General features: G+C 38.5%; 1 protein-coding gene across 1 annotated transcript in view; it reads right to left on the bottom strand.

The window, feature by feature from the left end:
- Positions 1–3,448: 3,448 nt before the first annotated feature.
- The window catches only part of LOC109978923 (deoxynucleoside triphosphate triphosphohydrolase SAMHD1-like), a 63,672-nt gene continuing 47,521 nt past the window's right edge, over positions 3,449–19,599 (bottom strand). The window contains exons 19-26 of the mRNA XM_065961282.1: positions 13,686–13,760; positions 13,454–13,558; positions 10,077–10,183; positions 8,624–8,732; positions 6,208–6,297; positions 6,037–6,081; positions 5,803–5,909; positions 3,449–4,496 (exon numbers count right to left, since the gene is read on the bottom strand). Of these exons, the coding sequence (XP_065817354.1) occupies positions 4,451–4,496; positions 5,803–5,909; positions 6,037–6,081; positions 6,208–6,297; positions 8,624–8,732; positions 10,077–10,183; positions 13,454–13,558; positions 13,686–13,760 (684 nt within the window). The 3' untranslated portion in view covers positions 3,449–4,450. The remainder of the gene's footprint in view (positions 4,497–5,802; positions 5,910–6,036; positions 6,082–6,207; positions 6,298–8,623; positions 8,733–10,076; positions 10,184–13,453; positions 13,559–13,685; positions 13,761–19,599) is intronic.

The raw sequence follows: 19,599 nt of genomic DNA on the forward strand, positions 1-19,599 counted from the left end.
TAATGTTGGAATGAAGAAAGTTCATTCACTGACATCTGTCATAAACAGATGAAACCTTCACTCTGAAACCAGCAGTTGCAAGAAAGAAAATGATGAAAATAAAAGTTAACTCGTGACTGCACAATACTAAGACCAAAACACAAAGATATGCATGCATGCATACAAGCTATGCATGGAGCCCACATTAGCACACACATTCAAGTGCATAGGAGTACACTTTTCTTAGTGCACACCTAAAATATAAATCCATGAATGCAATCTGAATTTTAAATTTCTGACAGAAATTGGAATTTCCTCATAGTTGCTTTTATTAAATATTTCATGTTGTAGATAATTTAATGCACATACAATCGTTCTATTTTTATAATAACTTCATTTCTACTTCATCTGTTAGTCACTGTATGATTTAACAATTCAAGTGAGACATTTTTTTAAAAGTTGGAAAAATGTTTTACAAATTTTAAGAACATTTTGTTTGTAATCCAACCTGAATCCATCACTCGACTTGAGAATACCAAAGAAAAAAAGAACTATAAACTATATGAAACATCAAATAATCCTGCATGAAACACTTTTAAAATAGCAGATTTTTTACAATCCCCACAAAAATAAATGTGAAACCAACTAAAGAGATTAAAAAGTACATGCATGTTCAGAGTGTCATCACTTCTTATTGACTAAACCTGTGTTTGTTAGCCAACAGTAGTTGTAAACCAGCTTATTAAAGGCTTAATATGCAATTTTTCACACTTAAATGCAATAGAAATCAAGGATATCCTCTGAAAATAACTCTGTGAGTCATGACTGTCTACAATGGGTGTAACACCGGAGTCCCACTGTCTGTGATGCTTTCCGAGTTTTCCAAGTCCTATCTTCAGTTTTTTTTACATCGCCGGGACGGCCGGCCAGCTCATCCCCTCGCGTATAAAAGTTGTTTAATTGAGGGACTAGAGAAAAGAGAATAACATTCTGTACTCACTGCTTAATTGAATGTCACGTAAGCGTTTCTAGATCACGGTCATTTCAGGTAAATTTACATGCAGTGTGAAGATACGAGCATGATAAAGATTGCTAGCATTAGCATGCTAACACAACAATGCAGCACAAGTTGTTTTGGTTTCATGCTGGTGATCAAGGGCGACATCTTCTGGATCAAAAAATTGCATATGAAGCCTTTAAGGAGCAACAAGAGGTAGTGTGAAAAATGTTGCATGTGTTACTGCTCTGTAGATAGATTTACACCTATACTCTATGTGAGAACTGCAAATAAATCAAATGGCCACAAGATGGCAGTGTTGCTCAACTCTCCATGGTTTGGTGTGCTCTCACCATTTGATGAAATGAATGCTCTGCTGGAGAAAGTTTAAACAGGTACTGATCTTTTTTTTTGTACACTGAAAGGAAACATAAGAAACCCTCAGACTGTAAAATATTATTTTATTCTATGATGACGAAAAGGTCCAGCATGTAAAGGAGGTGAACATCTGCAGTAGTTTTATATTTAGTGGATGTTTTTTGGTATGAATTTGTCTTCTATCCAAAAATAAAAGATGAGACTATAATATATGACCTCCAGTAACATCCAGAATGAGCACATTACAGATGTGTGTCTATCAATGCCAGGAGTCATCTCCTACTTTTCTTGTGAGATTACTTCTGATTGCAGACATAGAAAGTTGTTTAAAGATAATATCTATGTTAACATATCTCACTTTGTTATCTTACTTCCATAAAGAGTTGGTTTTCTTAATTTCATCTGGACAATATGACTTTATTCCCAGGTCAGGTATCTTTATAGGGCTTATAAATATCCATTTTTATCATCTAATTTCTACTGAGGCTTTAGTTTTGTTTTAAACTGAAAGAAGGATATCAAAGTCAAACTGATTCTCCGTGCAGCAACACAGATCAAACTTAAATGACAAATGTCACCTCATGTTAGTATAATTATTGATTTGATGAAGTCAATGATGTACTAAAACTGTAATATCTGGTACTTTTTTATGTTACTCATTTTGCCATATTCACAAAATCACAAATCAGTAGTAAAAAAAAAACACAAATCAACATAAAGCAAATGAACCTAACGTAAGGACAAAGGAACGTAAACTCTGAGTTCACATGTTTGTACACAGGATCTGATGCTGTTTCAAAAGTTGATCCTCTTTGTAGATGTTGTGAATGATTTTAGCTGATGACAAATAGGAAATATTACAGATCTTGATAAATAATGTCAATCCAATCAGAATAATTTCAAGTAAGTTTTTAAAATTGTTTTTTAAACTATCATTAATACATGTGTTGTATTGGAAATAATGCGTAATATATCAACAAAATAAGAATGAAGTAAGGTGAAAAGTCCATTTTACACTCACATCAAGGTTTCCGTTGTTCTCTTTAGCAGGTCAGTGTAACACATTGGATCTAGATTTAGCCATCTATTTTTTTCTGTGCATGAGGAGTTACCAATGTGAACCTCCATAAATGATGCTACATTTTTTTCATTTTATTTGTTTTTTATTCATTAATTACCCTATTTTTTTTCTCAACTGAACTCTGCTTAAGTCAGATAGAAAGCATGTGATCCAAACTCCACACACTGTTTCTGTTGATGCAAATGAGCAAATGATGTAAGTTGATGATTACTGTGTCCGACAAATAAACTTAACATGATGTGTTTAAATAGGCAATGTCGACATTAACTCAACCTGTGAAGCATGTGAGGGCAGTAAACATACATCTAAAGAACAGATTAAATGAATTTGATTGAATGAATGAATGTTAATGACTTTGCCAATTACACACACAACTCCCATTAAACTATTTTATCTATCGTTGAAAGTCTTGACACTGGCTGCCTCTTTGTCTTCATATTGATTTTATTATTGTCTAAAGCACTTGGCCTCCCACCAGATTAACTTTTCAGAGTTGATTTTAGTTTATGAACCAGGACGACCCCTCAGGTCTTCTTGTTCTTCTATGGTTCTTCTTTTAGTTGTTCCACAGAGCAGAACAAAAACCTTTTGTGATTCTGCGTTTTGCTGCTCTGAGACTTTGGAACAGACTTCAGAGGATCAGAGAATATTGAGATTTTTAAAAACAATTTAAAAAACTCATTTATTCAGTCTGGCTTTTCTATATGACTTAATCATTTTAAGGCTTTTAATTTACTATATTTTAATCAATATTATTCATCTCTACTTTTAAATTTACATTTTAGTGTTTGATTTTAGGTTTTTAGTATTTATATTTATTAATCATCGTGCTGATTTCATTTCTTATTGCTGTTATATTTTACAAACTACCTTTTGTCAGTCATTTTTCCGCTCCTTTGTAAAGGACTTTGAACTGCAATTAGATTTGTACCACAGGTGATATATACAGTGTATATATATACATATATATATATATAGATGCATATGGTTTGATAGATTACACAATGTTGAACTCAGGATTTTCTCTGATGTTTATTTTGAATACATGCAGATTTTATCAGATATGAACCCATCACAACAGGAATACACTTGAAAGGTTCTCATAGATGCATTATGTAAGAACCAATCGTCAAACAATTATAGCTTCACTTAAAGTGTGTCATACATTTAAACACATTCATCATCCATTGAAGAAAGGTAGTTGATGGATACGTTTAAAAGATATTGTTCAATTCGAATTTCAAGTTTTTAGATGCAAATAAAGGTTTTCACAAGTTCCAGTTTTTAAAGTAAGAATCATAAACTCAAAAGAAGAGCACATTATAAAACATGCCCAAAATAAGACTAATTTTAAAACAGATTAAAATTATATTGTGATAATAAATGCTGCAGATACAAAGTAATATAAGATAATACCAGTCACCAAAACATCACTCATGATCATCTCTCATTAAACACCACTCAAAGACAAATAATCTAATCTCATGTCCTCAATCTTCAAACGATTAACATCAAAACTAAAACACCACTGAGTATTATAAATCCCTAAATAAAACCACAAGTGAAATATTCACTCCATTACACATGTTGGGAGTGCTTTACATCTTTCCCCGACCAAAAAGAATTCACAACCTACAAAGAAGCATAAATGTGACCAAAAGCTGAATCAATTCAGAAACATGCAGTTTATATATTCAGTTTGAGACAATGATTGTTGGATTTCAATAATGGCTTTCTTTACCTAAATGGTATTCAACAGCCATACAGCTGCTAGCTGTGTAAGTATCCAGTGTCATGTGTGTCTATGTATCAGTTTATATTATTATATATTATGATTTATCTTTGTCCTCAATAAAATCATGTTGTATGTTGTTGGAACTTATGCAGATGCAGAAGGGAGTCAACAATTTAAAACAACAATACAACATGTATATGATAAAAGCTAGAAAGAGTCCTGAGTCTGAATAAGAAATAATTCTGTGTTATTCATGTTGTTGAGTCATTTCCATGGTCTTTTAATTACCCTCAGGTCCAAGCAGATGTGGCTTCTTCTCGAACTTCCTGCATGTTAATAAAGACACAAAAGTACATCTGTTTAAAGAAAGCAGTGTAGAGTAAACCTAGTGAGAGATAAACTGAAGAAGAAATGATTCTATTTAACAAACGATCTAACATTCAACTTATTTTAAAGATAAACGATGTACTCATCATGCAGATCCATCATCTCACTGCTGAGAACTTTCAGTTTTTTAAAATCTCAAGTAATAAAATACATTATTTCAAAGTTTTTGTCCGTTGGTAGGAAAATACAAAAGTTTGAAGACACCAATGCTAATTTAGCATCAAAAAAAGATCAAAATCATATATATGCAAAAAAAAAGAATCCTGAAGTTTTGTTTCACTATGCAATCATTCCCTCCCTGCTCATTGTTCCATTCTAATGCTCATATATTAAAACAGCCTTTCAATGTAATAAAACCACTAACTGCATATATTAATATGTCACATACACACCCATTCAGAAAAGCCAATTTTTACAGCAGAAATAAACATGTTTACAGCCCGATTAAAAAAACTAAATTGGTCTGATTATCTCATGTCTCAATCAGCACACACTGTATGAAGAGGGATTTTTTTTTTAACATGTCCGTTTTTCTTTTAATGAAGGATACACGTTATTGACAATAAGACCTGTAGCTTATAGGCCTGGGCTAAAAAAACTAAAAATGTTATCAAAATGTCATATCAGTCGATATAATTATCACAATAATTGTCAATCATTTTTACTTTCAAATTTTCAAATCTAAAAGCTGATTTTTGCTCCTGAGTGAAAGTTGAAGAAACCAGAGGGTTGGTTAATCTTTTGGTTTCACTCCCATGCTGCTGTTGCTTACCTCTCTTAACCTGAGGGCCCCAAACCAGAGTCCTGCACGGTTCCAATACAGGTCAGTAAAATTGTTTCAGTACAGAAACCTGACTGACTGTCTAGACTTGCTGTCTAACCTGGATGCAAACCAGGACAAAGGACCAATAACATGTTGGAGTGTTGCCCAGTTTGGCAGTATTTTGTTAAGTTAAAGTATCAAATCTATTAGAGTAGAGCTTCACCAGCACAGGTAAGCATACGTTAACCTGAAAGGAAGACCGAAGGCTGAGGATGCTAGCACAGCTAATGTTTTCCACACTCAGCAGATTGTAGATCACATGTTCAAGCATATTAAATAAACTGTACTCAGTGTGGACTGTTTTCTATTTACTTCAGGCAAGTCAACTGGTTTTATGTTTAATCAACAGCAAGTTAGTTCATATTGTATCCTTTAACATCTTAATATTCAACTATTATCAAAGGATTGGAAAATCATTGTACCACTGTTCAAAGTGCTTTTTTGCAGCCTTCACACTCTTTCTATCAGTCTTCTTACAGAAGACCCTGATCAGCTGCTCAGAAAAGCACGTTGTGCCAATCCTGGATGCCTGTAAAGAATGACAGCAGCTTTAATTTGAGAGTTATGGTGACATCAGCTGCCTTACAAATAATAAACAGAAGAAATATTGAATGATTGCGATAAAAAAATTGTTTTAATCAATAATTAGTTCTGACATTTTTGCTGTTCTCGTCTTTCATGCCGTAGTCCTTGTTAATGACCTAAAAAGAAGGTCGAGAGTAAAATGTGTGCCATAACAAATTCTGCAACATCTTACAAATCAAAGAATCAGCAAAACTGAAGATTTTACAAAAAAAGTGAGACGAAAGAAAGTAAAAAAAACTCACCAGGATTTCAAAGTCCTCTGGTTTCAGGTTGTTTTCTTCCTCGTCAGGGAGGGGTTGAGCCAATCCTTCTTTCCAGCCAGAAATCTGGCTCTTGACAAGGAATCAGAAAAAAATTACAACAGTGGAAAAGGATATAGATTCAAGTTTTTTTGCATTTTAAGTTGACAATGTAAGCAACTTGGAATTCAATTCACATTCACTCAAAAAACTGCACCAACTTAGTGTAAATGCGTTTGACTGTAGGGCTGCATGGTATGATCTAAGCATTAATTTTGCTATGTGTACAAGTGCCATGGTAATATCCCAGGACGTGTGTTAGTCCATGAGCACATAAAGTGTAGAGGGAGAGAGAGAGAAGGGATCACATGCAGTGTATGAAGATGAACTGTTCTTTGCTTAGAAGTTAATGTCACAGGGCTCTTGATGCAAATTAAATGTAGCTTTGAATGTATAAGGGGTTCTTATTTGTAAAAGAAAATAAACTTGAAGACCCAAATAATAATAAAAATTGTAATAGTATGAACATGAAAAGAAAACGCAGTTTCCCCAATATCATGCAGCATTAGTTGACTGAGGGATTTTGTATTGTAAGACATTTCAAGCTGCTATCCAATTCACATTACATTTCAAAAAGAGAACTGTTCAATAGTGCTGCTGTTCATGTTAAATGTAATAACAACACGGACAAGATAAAATGCTGGAGACAGTAAATAATGTGATGTGTACTTATTCTATTAACTGAAAATGAGCACATTATCCAGCTTTTTGATAACAGTGCATTATTTATTTAACCGTTTATTTGAATCAGGGTCAGTGTACAAAAAAAAACATTAGTCTCAGAAGAGAAGAGATGCTTTGTACCAGATTTAGCTAGCTAGCTTAGTTCCATCTGTTGTCCCTGGGCAGATGAAGGCAACAGCAAAATACAAATCAACCAGACACGCACGCACGCACACACGCACGCACACACGCACGCACGCACACGAGAGAAGAAAGACATAGAACAATTCACAGATATTAAAACATTATAGTTTCCCTGAGAGATCTAAAAGGTTGTCGAGATGACACATTAATGCTGACAAGGCTGGTTCCTTAAAATCCATTTTTTGACTTCCCGGGTGAAAGTGCAGAAGTTTGTGCAAAGTTTAAGACTAGTTGGAAGACTATTCCATTCCTTAACGGCTTTAAAAGAAAAAACTGATTGTGCTAAAGCGGAGCCACGTTTAGGAACACTGCAATCTCCATTAGAGGCAGACGTTGAAGATCTGCTTATCAGCTCAGAGCGAAGTTTCACAAAGCTTTTCAATGGTGGGGGAGCAGCATCATGGATTATTTTGTACACTAAGCGGACATCGGTATAAAAAATTAAATGGTCAAAGCTCAGAATTTTATATTTATCAAGAATATCACAATGATGATACTGTTGTGGTTTCCTGTCCAGAGTTTTAAGGGCTTGCTTATGAAGTGACCTTATGGGTTTTAAGACAGTCTTGTTTGCTTGGGACCAACATGATATACAGTAATGAAAGTAAGAAAAAATCATAGCATTCAATTACATTTTAGACGCTTCGACTGTAAGTGAGTTCCTGATATGTCTAAAGTTAGCTATGTTATATTTAACTTTATGGCATATCTTTTTAATATGACTTTTAAAAGTAAGGTTGTGGTCTAGTGTAACACCCAAGTATCAAGTATCAAGTATCAACCCAACTCATCGACCTTTTTTATAATTTGCCCACCTACAATAATATTTGGAAAAAACATATTTTTGTGTTAATTTACAAAATACATGACCACAGTTTTGTCAGTATTAACGTAACGTATGAATAACGTAACCATTCTATGACTTGTTCCATTGCTAATGACAGTTTGGCAGCTACTTGTTCAGGGTCTTTCCCACATGCATATAGGACCGTGTCGTCTGCATACATCAAGGTCCCCACATCATCACACACAGATAGGAGATCATTGATGTATGCACTAAACAACAACGGTCCTAAGATGGAACCTTGTGGCACTCCCATAACGCAGGCTTTTAGTGATGATATTTTATCATTTATCCGTACGACCAAGTAGGTAAGACTGAATCCAATTAACAACGTTAGCAGAGAGTTTAAATTTAGACAATTTGGAGATGTGTACTGAATGATTAACTGTATCGAAAGCCTTGCGCAGGTCAAGAAATACAGCACCCACCACCCCTCCTTTATCAAGGCTACCTTTAATGACTTCAAGGAAGTAGCAACATGCCATTTCAGTGGAATGGTTTGCTCGAAACCCAAATTGCATAGGGTGCAGTAGATTTTCAATATTAAGATGGGCTACCAGTTGTTCAGCAACAACCTTTTCAATAACTAGGTTAAGGTGATTAGATCATGTGTTATAAATGTAATGAAACACAAGAACACAGACTTACTTCCCAATCCTCGATGGGGTCCGCTGGCTTTCTCTCACCAACAAACTTGTAGATATTTCCAGAGACAATGTTTTGCAGAATTAGAGTAGAGCTTAACCAGCACCTTAACCTGAAAGGAAGACTGAAGGCTGAGCACAGCTAATGTTTCAGGCAGAAATGATTCTATTTAACAAACGATCTCTCATTCAACTTATTTTAAAGCAAAACAATCCACTCATCATGCAGATCCATCATCTTACTGGTGAGGATTTTCAGTTTTTTTAAATCTTAAGTAAAAAAAAATATTTTCAAAGTTTTTGTCTTTTGGTACTAAAATACAAAAGTTTGAAGACACCAACATTAATTTGGCATCAAAAAAGGGATCAAAATCATATAAAAGCAAAGAAAAGGCAACAGTATCCTGAAGTTCAATGCAATCATTCCCTCCCTGCTCATTGCTCCATTCTAATGCTCATATATTAAAACAGCCTTTCAATGTCATAAAACCACAAACTGCATATATTAATATGGACAATGAGTTTTGGTCTGTTGTATAAAGAGCAAAGACAAAATACCGGCCAACATTTTGTGCTGGTGACTTCTTTTGGAGCCAAGACATGTGCAAACTGAAGCACAACAAAACAAAAAAAGATCCCTCAGGTCAGAAAGAATCCCAGTCTCGATTCTCACATAGTTGCGATGTCATGTCTGCGTGATGCCGATTCTCTTGCTCCTTTTTCCTTCACAAACTGCACTTACGCTGCACTCGCGTCAGTATTTCCCACACAGACAATACTCGGGCTACCCAGGTACATGTATAGCTGCCCAAGTAGCCTATATTTTAAAACTATATGTTTTAATTATTCATAAAATTGCCGTCCGCACGAGAGAGAGAGAGACAAAAAGAGGGCTGCTGTTTGTTCCTCCCTCCTGTTAATGCACCTGAGGTCCAGCCCTCCTGACATGTCAAAACTGAAGCTTCTCATGACTTAGTTTTATTATGTTTGTGAAGCTGCTTGCTGCCGATGTGATGATGCTCTCTCTTGGTTTTGCTGAATCTTGATAACAGGCCTTCACATCATGCTCACCTGTTGTAATAACTGAGATGCTAGATCAACTTTTTAAGAGTGAGTTTTGTTGTGTTGCACAGAGCCCATGAAGGCTCAGTTAAAAAAAATCAAATGCTGTCTGCTAATCAGTACAATGGACTTGTAAAGCGTGGCTAGAGAAACACTGGAAGCCACATACACACCCATTCAAAAAAAGTCTGTTTCAGACTGTAGATCACATGTTCAACCATGTTAAATAAACTGTACTCAATGTTGACTGTTTTCTATTTACTTTAGCCAAGTCAACTGGTCTGAATTTATATTTGATGTTTTATGTTCAATCAACAGCAAGTTAGTCGATATGTATTGTATCCTTTAACATCTTAAGATTCAACTATTATCAAAGGATTAGAAAATCATAGTACCACTGTTTAAAGTGCTTTTTGGCAGCCTCCACACTCTCGTCATCAATCTCCTTACAGAAGACCCTGATCAGCTGCTCAGAAAAGCATGTTGTGCGAATCCTGGATCCCTGTAAAGAAGGACAGCAGCTTTAATTTGAGAGTTGTGGTGACATAAGCTGCCTTACAAATAATTTAAAGATAAAGATAAAGATAAACTTTATTGATCCCCTGTGGGGGAAATTTGTGCATTACAGCAGCTCCAGAAAACAGGGGACGGGAATATACTTATTAAAAATAAAACTAGAAGTTAAAATCAAATCAAACATATTTACATCATGTAAATAAAATAAAAAATACAATAATGTAAAATTACACAGTAATTAAGGGATTGCTCTTAAAAAAACACACACACAGTGTGTAGCATGAAGTGGTGATGTTGTTAAAGAGTCTGATTAAACAGTCTGACTGCAGATGGGATGAACGACCTGCGGTAGCGCTCTGTCTTGCAGGGTGGGTGTCTCAGTCTGCTGCTGAAGGAGCTGCTCAGGGCCCCCACAGTGTCATGCAAGGGGTGAGAGGGGTTGTCCATGATGGATGTCAGCTTCACTAACATCCTCCTCTCACCCACCTCCTCTACAGAGTGCAGAGGACAGTCCAAGACAGAACTGGCCCTCCTGACCAGTCTGTTCAGTCTCTTTCTGTCTCTCTCCATGCTCCCTCCTCCCCAGCAGACCACTGCATAGAAAAGTGCAGACGCCACCACAGTGTCATAAAAAGTCTGTGGCAGAGTCCTGCACACTCCAAAGGACCTCAGTCGTCTCAGCAGGTGAAGTCGACATTGGCCCTTCTTGTACAGGACGTCGGTGTTGTGTGACCAGTCCAGTTTATTGTTGAGGTGAACACCCAGGTATTTGTACGTCTCCACCCTCTCGATGTCCAAGCCCTGGATGTACACCGGCGCAGTCTGGGGTGACTTCCTGCGGAAGTCAATCACCATCTCCTTTGTCTTGCTGGCGTTGAGCTGAAGGTGGTTGAGCTCACTCCAGTCGACAAAGTCCATGATGACCTGCCTGTACTCCTGTTCGCTCCCCTTAGACACACACCCCACGATGGCTGTGTCATCGGAGAACTTCTGCAGGTGGCAGCTCCCAGAGTTGTAACAGAAGTCCGAGGTGTACAGGGTGAAGAGAAAAGGGGAGAGAACTGTCCCCTGCGGGGCCCCTGTACTGCAGACCACCATGTCAGACTCACAGTCCTGAAGCCTCACGTACTGTGGTCTGTTGGTGAGGTAGTCTGTTGTCCATGCAGCCAGGTGACAGTCCACTCCCGCCCTCTCTAGCTTCCCCCTGAGCAGTGCAGACTGGATGGTGATGAAGGCACTGGAGAAGTCAAAGAACATGACCCTCACAGTGCTGCCGGTGTTCTCCAGGTGAGTCCAGGATCTCTGCAGCAGGTAGATGACGGCGTCATCCACCCCGATGTTCGGCTGGTAGGCGAACTGCAGAGGATCCAGATTTGAAGTCATCAGGGAGCGGAGGTTGTTGAGGACGATCCTCTCCATGGTCTTCATCAGGTGAGAGGTGAGGGCACAGGTCTGAAGTGGTTAGGCTCCCTGAGGTGAGATGTCTTTGGGACTGGCACCACGCAGGAAGTCTTCCACAGAGTCGGTACCCTCTCCAGTCTCAGGCTCAGGTTGAAGATGTGCAGAAGGACCTCACAGAGCTGGTCTGCACAGTCCTTCAGGAGTCTGGAGCTGATGCCGTCGGGACCTGTGGCCTTCCTCGCCTTGATCTTCCTCAGCTGGCTTCTCACCTGATCAGCTGTTATGGAGAGGCCGTCGGAGGAGGAGGATGAAGAAGAGGAGGGGGTTGTTGGAGGGGGTCGTCTGAGGAGGAGGAGGAGAAGGAGAGGGCTGTTGAGGGGGGTGGCAGGGTACTCAGGGTACTCAGATGGAGAAGCGGTCTGCGCTCTGGTGGGTGGGGGTGGGGTTGGGAGCAGAATCAAATCTATTGAAGAACAGATTCTGTTCATTTGCCCACTCCCTGTCTCCTGCTTCAGGGCCCCTCCCACGCCTTCTGCTGTGACCTGAGATGTTATTCAGGCCCATCCAGACTTCTCTTGCATTTTTATGTTGTAAATCTTCCTCCATCTTTTCCCGATAGCTGGCTTTCAATTCCTTGATTTTAATCTTGAGCTATCCTTTTGCACCATCCTCAGCTCCTCTCTATCTCCAGATCTAAAAACCCTTCTCTTTTCATTGAGCAGGGTTTTCAGCTCAGGGGTCACCCAGGGTTTGTTGTTGGAGAAACACTGTATTTTTTTGGTGGGTACAGTGTTCTCAACACAGAAGTTTATGTAATCTGTGATGCAGTGAGTTAAACCGTCGATGTCCTCCCCATGTGGGCTGCACAGCACCTCCCAGTCAGTGGTGTCGAAGCAGTCCTGCAGCGCCTCAGTGGCCTCCTTAGACCACTTCTTCACATACCTGGTTGTGGGGGGTTGTTTTTTCACCATAGGTATGTAAATGGGCTGCAGTCTCACCAGGTTGTGGTCTGAGCGGCCCAGAGGGGGAGGGGTGATGATCTGTATGCATCCTTGGTGTTTGCATACAGTAAGTCCAAAGTTTTATTGTCCCTGGTATGGCAGTCAACATACTGAGTGAAAGTAGGGAGAGTGGCAGACAGGGAAACGTGGTTAAAGTCTCCTGAGATGAGAGTAAGAGACTGGGGGTGTGATGTCTGTAGCTGAGACACTACACTGTGGATGAGTTCACAGGCTGCAGCAGCGTCTGCCGAGGGGGGGATGTAAACAGTCACCGCGATGACGTGTGAAAACTCCCTCGGCAGGCAATATGGCCGAATGCTTACAGCCAGCAGCTCCACATCCTTAGTGCAGCGCTGTTCTTTAACGGTGATGTGCCCAGAGTTACACCATCTCTCATTCACATACATCGCTATTCCCCCGCCTTTCTTCTTACCGCTCTCCCTCGCGCTCCGGTCCGCTCTGACGAGGTGGAAGCCGTCCAAAGTTACGAGCGTGTCCGGAGTGAGTTCATTCAGCCATGTCTCCGTGAACTGCATGATGCTACACTCTCGGTACTCCCTCTGAAGCCGGGTGAGCGCCGTCAGCTCCTCCATCTTATTAGGGAGAGATCTTACATTCCCCATAATTAAAGACGGCACGGATGGTTTGTACCGTCTTTTCTTTTCCCGGCACTTCACTCCGGCTCTGCATCCCCTTCTCTTCCTCCGTAGTTCTGCGGGGATGTCCGGTCTTTCGGCTGGATGTAACCGAGGCTGGCACAGCGCAACCAGCTGTTCACGGGTGTAAACAATGGAGCCCAATAAACAGAAGAAATATTGCGATAAAAAATGTTTTAATCAATATTTAGTTCTTACCTTTTCTTCGGGCATTGGTTTTGCCTTGTCAAGCTCAGATTTGCTGTAGAAATGAACATGTTGGATAGGGTCCTTGTCGTCCGTGCCATAGTCCATTTCAATGACCTAAAATGAAGGTTGAGAGTAAAAGTATGTCTGCAGTAACAAATTTTGCAACATCTTACAAATCAAAAAATCTGCAAAACCCAAGATTTTACAAAAAGGTGAAATGAAAGAAAGTCAAAAAACTCACCAGGATTTCAAAGTCCTTTGGTGTCAGGTTTCTTTCTCCCTCAGCCAGTCCTTTTTTCCAGCTAGGAATCAGGCTCTTGAAAATGGAGCAGAAAAGTTGAGAAGAGTGCGAAAGGATAGAAAAGGTTTTTTGCATTTAAAGTTGACAATGTAAGAAACTTGGAATTCATTTCACATTCACTCAAAAAACTGCACCAACTTAGTGTAGATATTTTTGACTGTAGGGCTGCATGGTATGATTTAAGCATCATTTTTGCTATGTGTACAAGTTCTATGATAACATTACAGAATATATAATATCAATCATATGTCCTGAAATGCATCATTTCATGCCATTTTTTGTTGTTTTTGCTTTTGAAAAAACAAAAAGCCTTCAGTTTCTCTCTTTCCATGACTGATCTACAATATCAGTCTGTCTGATCCTCTTCCTGATCACAAAGAGAAGTGACTTCTGTGCAGGCAGAGTCTATGTGCACATAAGATGTAGAGTTAAAGGGATCACATGCAGTGTGTGACGATGAACTGTTCTTTACTGTCACAGGGCTCTTGATGCAAATTAAAAGTCACTTTGAACATATAAGGGGTTCTTATTTGAAAAAGAAAATAGAATTGAAAGCCCAAATGACAATACAAATTGTAATTGTATGAACCTCAAAGGTTATCGCAGTTTCCCCAATATCATGCAGCATTAGTTGACTGAGGGATTTTGTATTGTAAGACATTTCAAGCTGCTATCCAATTCACATTACATTTCAAAAAGAGAACTGTTCAATAGTGTTGCTGTTCATGTTAAATGTAATAACAACACGGGCAAGATAAAATGCTGGAGACAGTAAATAATGTGATGTGTACTTATTCTATTAACTGAAAATGAGCACATTATCCAGCTTTGTGATAACAGTGCATTAGATCATGTGTTATAAATGTAATGAAACACAAGAACACAGACTTACTTTCCAATCTTCGATGGGGTCCTTTGGCTTTCTCTCACCAACAAACTTGTAGATCTTTCGAGAGACGATGTTTTGCAGAATCTCTCTTGCCTTTTTTAGTTCTGAGCAGGAAGACTTCAGTATTTCCTCAAACACGTTGTCTAAAAGAGTAACAGAGTAACAAGCAAACAAATGATAATAACACACACAAAAATTAGTGAATTTAATTTAAACACACTCAATAAATTGTAAGACATGGCATGTTCATTTATAAGTCATCACAACTAAATTAACAGGATGTGGTTTATTTATCTTTAACAAATGCACGATAAAAAAAATGGATAAATTAGCATAACTGTAAATGACCTAGCAACAGAGCCATCTGACAGAAAGCAGCATCTAACAAAGTGTGTTTCCAAAAAGTGTTGAAATATGTCACTGTTACTTCATAAATAAACATCCTAAATATCAAACAAGTTCAAATGATCAGGACAGCCAGTTGTTCAGGATGTTTGAGACTGGATTTGTGAACTCCTCAAACTACCAGATAACCTTGTCCTTGGCCAAACATCAAAACTGACCAAGTGCCTACACACAATTTCCTTTTCAGATTGTTGGGTGTAGTGCATTATTTAAACAATGTCTTGATATTTCTGAAGTCTGAATTGGCTTCAATGTTAAACATGAGCTAACAGCACACATTTAAATCTACACACCTGTGAGCTTTGTGTAGGCCTCCATGTCCTCATTGGCTGTAGAGAGAGTGAACATCCTCCCTCCTGATCCTTCAATCTGAATGTGACCGTCTGCTTTAAAAAAAGCCTCTGCAATCCTGTATGTTCATATCAAACATATTATTACTGATGAGATAGTGAATCATGATGCAGATCAAATAATGGAAATCAGAAGGAGACCAATCTTATATTTGGAGTACTAACTTCTGAAGGTAGACACTTACATTTCTTGTATGATGTGGCTTACTCTGTGCTGACAGGCTCTTTTGTGGAGACGGTGTCTTGTATAGAACAAGTCGTACATATGGTCCTCCTCCTGTTGAGGTTAGGACTGTAGTTTAGTCATAAATAACAACATTATCAGTTTGCTTTCAATTATCTGTTTACAAGCTCAAGTGTGTCAGCACCTTGTCTCTGGTGCAGATAGTTTTCCTTTTTCCTTCTTTGCAGTCTTTGTCTTCAACCTCACACACTCTGGCAAACTGCAAGAAGCGACGAAAGTCAAAGTTGTTCTTGATCCCCAGGTAGTAAGAGTCCCTGAGTAGAGGCAGATCATTAATATCATTAATACATGTGTTGTATTGGAAATAATTCATAATATATCAACAAAATAAGAATGAAGTAAGGTGAAAGATCCATTTTACACTCACATGGAGGTTTTTGTTGTTCTCTATAGCAGGTCAGGCTTGGTTTGGATGGAAGATGAAGTAACAGACCTGAGCGCAGGCTTTTATAAAGTTGTGGTTGTGGCTTAAACAGGTGTGGCAAAGAAGTCAGATATCGGGATGCAAATTAGATGGTGTAACCCATTGGTGTTGATCTAGACCAGGAAAGGGCAACTTTGGTCACAGCAAGGGCCACATATATTTAATTCTCACTGTCAGAGGGCCAAATTGTAGGATATTCTTCGGTGGACTTATAATTCAACCAAAGGAAGGAATACATAGCTTTTATCAGCCTCTATGATACCAACATTCATATTTTAACCTCCAGTACAATTGTTAATCCTTAATTTAATGTGCTTACTTCAAAATTAAGTTTCTTTTCCAATACAATGAACAGAGTATTTACTGGTTATTTTAGGATATTTTTCTTTCTTTTTTTCAAATGTACAAACTAGTGTTGTAGTAATCGAAATCAAGACCGGTCTCAAGACCACTGTTTGAAGGTCTCGTCTTGAAAGTATTTTTACTCTGTCTTGTCTCTGTCTCAGACTGGGCGGACTCCTGATTTTAGATTAAGACCAGTCAAGACCACCTCCAATGCTCCTTTCTAAAAGAACAAATGACTTCAATTCATTTGTAGTTTGATTTTTATCTCTTGGTTACCACCGCAACCTTCCTGGTGTTACTGATGAGTGGTGAGTGACACGCCCGCTGCACACATGATGATTTTAAAAGTGATATTTATGGTCTTGGTCTTGACTTGGTCTCGATCCCTAAATGTCTCGGTCTTGTCTCAGTCTCATATCACTCTGGTCTCACATATGTCTTGGTCTCGGTTAGTGTGGTCCTCACTACAACATCAGTACTTAGTATACTTTCATATAAGAGTTTTACAAAAACACTAACAGTCAATTATATCTCAACTGCATGTGGCCCACCCCTGAATTCTAGATTATAATTTGAATGTAGCCTCATTCTAGGAATCAAAATAAAGGCGCTTTATAGTATTTTGGCGTTGACACTTGCACAAACAAAAAGAAAACAAATTCCAGGGTATGAAAGGATTTCTCCATCATAACGTCCCTGCCCTTCCCCAAACGCCTGAGCCCCAGTAAACAGCCTAAAATCCCAGTTAAGTCTAGCTGGTTTTGTTCACTCAACTATACTTTCATCCACACGTGAGGAACCAGAGAGAACAGCCTCTTGGCCTGCAAGACTCTTTCCCTGGATTGCATTAGTAACTCTTGCAGATATTTGGAATACTTTCCCTTTAGTATAAAGCGTTTGGTGTGTGAGTCCATGCTGTGTAGGGAAAAAGTCGATGAGATTGATAGAAGGCCCACACACAACCTAAATGCTTAAAGCTGCAGCTTCCTGAGCTTCTCGTGAAGGACAGCATTATCATACAGCTTACTGTTCAGGACTCAACTTTCAAACTAAAAATCAATCTTTAGCATTTAATATGTCACAAAAAGGTCAAATAAAGAAAGAGTTATTCAAACTTACTGTCCACATACTCCCCATGGGACTGATAGGATTCATTCCCAATGTAAGCAGCATCTTGACCTCAGCAGTGGTCAGATACTCAGATTAGTTACCTGAGTTATAAGAGACATCTCAGAGGCCCTGAGATGATTATAACTGAGCACATCATGCCAATTTAGAAAGGTAAAAATATTGAGACATCTAACAACTCAGTGACATCAGAAATGTGAGAATGTGCCGACATGAGTTGTTATTTTGTGAGGGATAACGTTAAGGTAAGAATTGAATGTACACCACACTTTATTCATTGACTCCTGTTTTTTAGGTGAAAAAGGAAAGTTTAAAATGTAGTTTTTAAATACATTTTGGGGAGATAAAAAGCACAATCTTCCACTCTTATGTAAAGCATAAAGATGAACACTGAAGTAAAGGACAAGCACCTCTAAATGTTTTTTTCTGCTCAGTATTTTGTCAACAAAACATGTTTTGTTTCTCTGATTGTAAATGACAACAGAATGACTCAAAAAGTGTTGAGAATGATAAGCAGTCCCTTAAAACGGCAAAGATTCTGAAATATATAAATACCTGGATCAGGTTGTGTTTTAAGTTGTTTATTTCTTGGACTAAAAGCTCTATGGGGTGGCAGTAGCTCAGTCTGCAGGGACTTGTGTTGGGAACCGGAGGGTCGTCGGTTCAAGTCTGGAGATTGGTCTGGTAGCTGGAGAGGCGCCAATTCACTTCCTGAGCGCTGTCGAGGTGCCTTTGAGCAAGACACCTCTCAAGGCGTTTTATAACACATTATCACTCACCCCCCCCCTCCAGGATTATTAAAGTATTTCTGATTCTGAAATAAATGGAGAATGCGAAATAATGGAATTTCAAACATGCAAGTAATAATGTGATTAATTCCAATAAACTATTGGAATCTAGTGATTAATCACAATTTTAAAAAAAAATAATCGTTTGACAGCCCTGAATAAAATGTGAACTTACTCTGAAGTTAAGTGACATTAATTACAACAGTAATAAAGTGTTTTTCATGAAGTCTTATCTGACCCTCTCCTGCTGAGTGTTTTCTTCTTTCAGATGTATTTTCTATTTAAGTTCATGAAGCATAATGAAAACAGTCTGATCTGAAAATACAGCTCTGTGTTTATGGACTCTCTGTAGTAAATATATTGAGAAACTTTTGGTCTTTCATAAACATCTTTCCTCAAGTTCTGTGGATTGGGTTTTGAACAAAAAGGAGAAAATGGTCCTGTTAACAATGATTTGTCATTGTTTCATGATATGATATTTATCTGAACTCTTTTATCTGAAAGCTGCAACATGTGATTTGTTTTAATCGCTCATCTCCTGCTGCTTCCTGTTCTACAACTAGAAAAAAATGCAAAGTATTCTGCTTTGCAGGTAATTTTGTTACCTACCCCGCCCCCCCCTCCACACACACACACACACACAAACAAACACACACACACACACACACACACACACACACACACACACACACACACACACACACACACACACACACACATCCACACACACACACACACACACACACACACACACACACACACACAAACAAACACACACACACACACACACACACACACAAACATACACACACACAAATCCACACACACACACACACACACAAACACACACACGCACACATCCACACACATCCACACACACACACACACATCCACACACATCCACACACACACACACACACACACATCCACACACACACACACACACAAACACACACACACACACCAAACAACAACGACACATGAACACTATTGTCAGTCTCTAACAGCATGAACACTAGAATAACATCTCCTGCATACAGTAATATGAATGTGTATAAATGTGAACAGCAGCATTACAAACATGTGATCCAAACTCCACACACTGTTTCTGTTGATATAAATGATCACATGATGTACAGTTGATTACTGTGTCCTACAAATAAACTTGACATGATGTGATGAAATACGCAATGTCAACGTTAACTCAACCTGTGAAGCATGTGAGGGCAGTCAAAAAACTTCTAAAGAACAGATTAAAATCCATATCAAGTAGTTGGCAGT

This window comes from Labrus bergylta, chromosome 12 (assembly GCF_963930695.1).
Source record: "Labrus bergylta chromosome 12, fLabBer1.1, whole genome shotgun sequence".
Classification (NCBI taxonomy): domain Eukaryota; kingdom Metazoa; phylum Chordata; class Actinopteri; order Labriformes; family Labridae; genus Labrus; species Labrus bergylta.